The sequence below is a fragment of the Pygoscelis adeliae genome, unplaced genomic scaffold, assembly GCF_000699105.1.
Source record: "Pygoscelis adeliae isolate BGI_AS28 unplaced genomic scaffold, ASM69910v1 Scaffold157, whole genome shotgun sequence".
Classification (NCBI taxonomy): Eukaryota; Metazoa; Chordata; class Aves; order Sphenisciformes; family Spheniscidae; genus Pygoscelis; species Pygoscelis adeliae.
In genome coordinates, this window is record NW_008825107.1 from 815,310 (window position 1) to 819,341 (window position 4,032).

Consider the following 4,032-nt stretch of genomic DNA (forward strand, 5'->3'; position numbering starts at 1 on the left):
CGGGACGGGGCCGGACCCCCGCCCCTCCCCGCAGCCGCTTCTGCGCAGCTTCTGGGTGTTTAGTCCTTGACTAATTAGTCCGCGACTTTGGACGGCGGTGTTTGAAAAGCCTTATCTTTTCCAGCCGTGTTGTTTACAAAGGTCAGTCACTGAGGGAATGGTTACACTGAAGTGTAACTTCCTGGAAAAGGCCAACGGATTGAGAAGAAAAGGCGATAGCCTATAAACAGAGTAGCCACGCGATGGCTGGGATTGTAGGCCGCCTTAATTCTGTGGTGTCTTATGGAGGGGGCGAGAGGGAGGATATACGTCTGCTGTCTTCCAAAATGCCAAAAATACTCAGAACAAGGGAAGAAAGTAATATTATTAAGGAAAAGTAGGAAAGAAAAGCAGTCATGTTCATGGACATAGATTAAGGAGAAAGAACCGAGATCTGCGATGAGGAGGCTGGAAAGAGAGGGAGACTGAGAAATAGCAGTATAGCGGTGATGAAAAAAGTTTTCAAGCACAGTTACTTTGCAGTCCCCAGAGCTGTTAAGAACTGATGAACCTGAGGCAGCAGGGCAGGCTGGAAGCTGTTTGGGATTGTAAGGAGGTGAGGCAAGTCAGGGAGGTCAGGAGGAAGTTCAAGTCTCAAGAGAGCCAGACACTGAGCTAGAGACAGCTCTCTGCCTTACTGCTGCGCCAGGGCCGAGTGCAGCTTTCTGACTCCCTGGAGCTGTGGTGTTTGTAACATTAGAATGAATGAAGTAAATCATCAGCACCCTTAGTGTTGGTTTTAACTGAGGGAAAAATAATCTTGACAGCCTACTCTGACCGTTGGTGACAATTTGTACATTGTCGCCAAAGTATGTACTGCCTGTTTTGCATTTGGGTTAGACACACAGTCTGTCTAGGTGATGTCTTCCTGAGTGGTCGTTAGTGAATACTGAAGTGTTGGAGTCATACAAGAAATTATTCTGAGTAATACTGTGTCCATAGGACACTTGGTCACTTCACAGTTTGTTTTTGGATTGTTCTTTTCAAGCCGGAGGGTTCAAGTCCTAGCGTATGTATGTATGAAACTGTGCCAGCAACCTCTTTTCCTTGTACAAAGGGACTGTTTTTTCATGCATTCCATTTCCTTTTTTTCTTAATGTGACATTAAACCACCAGAAGACCCTTCTCCTTATCCCATAAGAGGTTAGTTTGAGATGTAGGTGAAGGTTAGGGCTTTCTGTTAAACTTGTGTTCTATGACAGCTGTAGTATTTCTGGAAACATATATCCTCATGCTTATGTACGTGGGTTAAAAAAGTGCCTAGAATGTGAAGTTTCTTGAGCACAGCAGGTACTGTCACAACATCTGAGTACTGGCCTTCTTATAAACATTTATTGGGATACATTTGTCTCCTACAACATCTACAGTTTCACTAGTACACCATTGTTGTCTTTTTAGAAAGTAATGTAGATATCAGTTCCTAAAGTAATGTTTATGACTCTGAATACTGTTTTCTGACATAATAACTAATAGTCTTGCATGTTGTGTTGGGGTTGGTTTTTTTATTTATTTTATTTTGTCATAGGAAGTGGATTTGGAAGAAAGACTTGGAGAGTTGGATCTTAGAAGTGATTCAGATGTTCTTCCACCAACAGACAGCACTCCAGAAATCCTCAAAAGGGCTTTGTCAGGCTTGTCTGCCAGGTATAGTAAAACAAACAGGTCTCAAGTTTAATAGCTGCTGGCTAAAATTCTTAGATTATGTTGCAGTTTTAATTCTTACAGTTTGTACTGCAGTTTTAAATTTCATATGATACACATGAAAATTCAAGGATAAATTTTTACTGGATATCATTGATTTATTTATGCTTTGGTAGTCCCTTCAGTGTAATATTTTTTTTGCATATACCTGAAGATTGCCCATTGCATGCATTTCTAAGTAAACCACTGCAATGCTTAGCTACAGTTTACATAAACATTTGCCATTGTTCATTGAGCATTGCAATAAAATGGGCTAAAGAATAGTCATTGGGTTTGATATCCAGAATAACTATTTCTGAGGGTTATAATAAACTGATTTCCTACATCCAAAGTTAAGGGGGGGGCAGTATTTGTGTATAAATGAAAAGGAAAGAAGTGTAAATTCTCTGGGTGAGCTTTGCTAGCTTTTTGTGACAGCATTTCCACTTCTAAATAATTTTTCTTTACAGTTAAATACAACATAGCTTTTATTTTCATACCTTTTAAAGCAATATTTAATTTTTTCCTGCCATCTCTTTTCAAACCCAGGTTTCTGCCTCCAACCCCTGTTCACAGGAGCTTAAGGGCTACCAACTGCGGGGGAGGGGTGTGTGTGGGCGTGTGTGTGTGTAGATAGACAGATAATCATGGGGACCTGCATATTCATGGAGGCTAACGAATAAAGTTCCTAGTACATTTTTTTTGTACAGTCCCTTTACAACACTTGATCAGTCAAACCCTTTTGGAGGTGACAATTCACAGTACATTTTTTTCACTAATGCAATGGAAGAGCATTTAGGTGTGTGATAGATCACATACCAAAAAAACTCCCTAGTAAAATGAATGTGTGTATCATATATACCTTATGCTCAACAAAACAAACCAAGCAATATACAATGTATATTTTAGACGCAACTTAGGTCTTGCAAGAGTCAAAAGAAGGACCTCCAATCCAGACTACGATTAAAAACTTCCAAGTCCTTGTAAAAAAACTGATCTCCAGTAGGTATCTCCAATAGCAGTGTGAAACTACAGTTTTTTTACTTGCTCCTTTTTTAATCTGTTGTCTGTTCCTGTTGCAATATCTGAGAGCTATAAACAAACGTATTGTTCCCAGGTTTCAAAATGTGTGTTTCTAAACTGCACCAGCTGCAAGCAGAATGTGATATTCTCTACTGCCATCACACTGCAAGGAGTATCTAGTTCCTATCACCTTCAGAGTTCTCTTACCATGTTAAATGTTGTGGAAGTCTTAGGTCTCCAAATCAGACTTGTTCCAAAGGGCACTTGCATGGTGATACCTCAAAGCCTGCAACTAAGAGGCGCAGGCGAAACCTTTCCTGTTTCACATGCTTGAAATTCTTTATTGGAGTGTGTGCACAAAGGTGCACAAAGGTGCTTTAAGTGCAAAATTAAATTCTTGGTGCTTTATGAATGCTAGATTCAAAATTACCTGCCAGTTTAGTAACTGGCAGTCCCACCAGAGATGTTGTCATAATGCGCAACATGAGTTGCACTGTAACTCTCAGAAATATTGTTTCTCTTTGTATTTGGCCTTTAGAGGAAATAGTATCCTTAACTTTCCAGTGGAGAGTTAGGACACAATAAACTTGTCAGCTGGCTTCCTAGATTCTGGAGCTTGTTTTCTTACTTACTGAAGCTGTCTTTCCAGTGCTGCACTTGTCAACACCCTCAAGATACTATGTGGTATTTTAACATTATTCTTAAGGGAAGTTGAATTCTTCTAAAGGAGTCTTGCTCACTATAGGTATGCCACTAGGAGCAAGCTGCTACTCTATAGCCCACGTCGTAGAGGAGCATAAAGCATCTGTTGCGATAAAGCCTGTTGTGCCTTTGTTCTGATGCTTACGGCAAATTCAATTAGTGTCTTTAGCAGCCATTAACCTGCCAATGAATAACATCCTTGAAAATCAAATGAATGAAGTTTACATTAAAACTGTAGTATGATGCAAAACTAACAGTGTCCTCTGAATCAGGTGTATCCCCTGATGCAGCAACGAAACACAAGACTGATACAAAGCAAAACATTAGAAAGACTTTCTTTAAGCTATAGTAGGGTTTTTTGTATTTAGCAGTAACTTGTGATCAGTTGGTTCAGTGTACTTTTAGACGCAAAATTCCTGAAGGGAAAAACACAGGCAAAAGAGGAGAAAAACTTACTGAAAAGTAATATGAACAATAAAATACAGACTATTGATAACTAGAAACATTTTCATGGCAGAGTGGGGCATGTGATGAGTTCTTTTAAACTGTTTTTTAAAAATGAACTGGGCTCTTGCTTTTTCCTGATAC

General features: G+C 39.7%; 1 protein-coding gene across 1 annotated transcript in view; it reads left to right on the forward strand.

The window, feature by feature from the left end:
* Positions 1–242: 242 nt before the first annotated feature.
* The window catches only part of CDS1 (CDP-diacylglycerol synthase (phosphatidate cytidylyltransferase) 1), a 28,020-nt gene continuing 24,230 nt past the window's right edge, over positions 243–4,032 (forward strand). Inside the window, exons 1-2 of the mRNA XM_009327508.1 lie at positions 243–254; positions 1,565–1,683. Coding sequence (XP_009325783.1) covers positions 243–254; positions 1,565–1,683 — 131 coding nt within the window. The remainder of the gene's footprint in view (positions 255–1,564; positions 1,684–4,032) is intronic.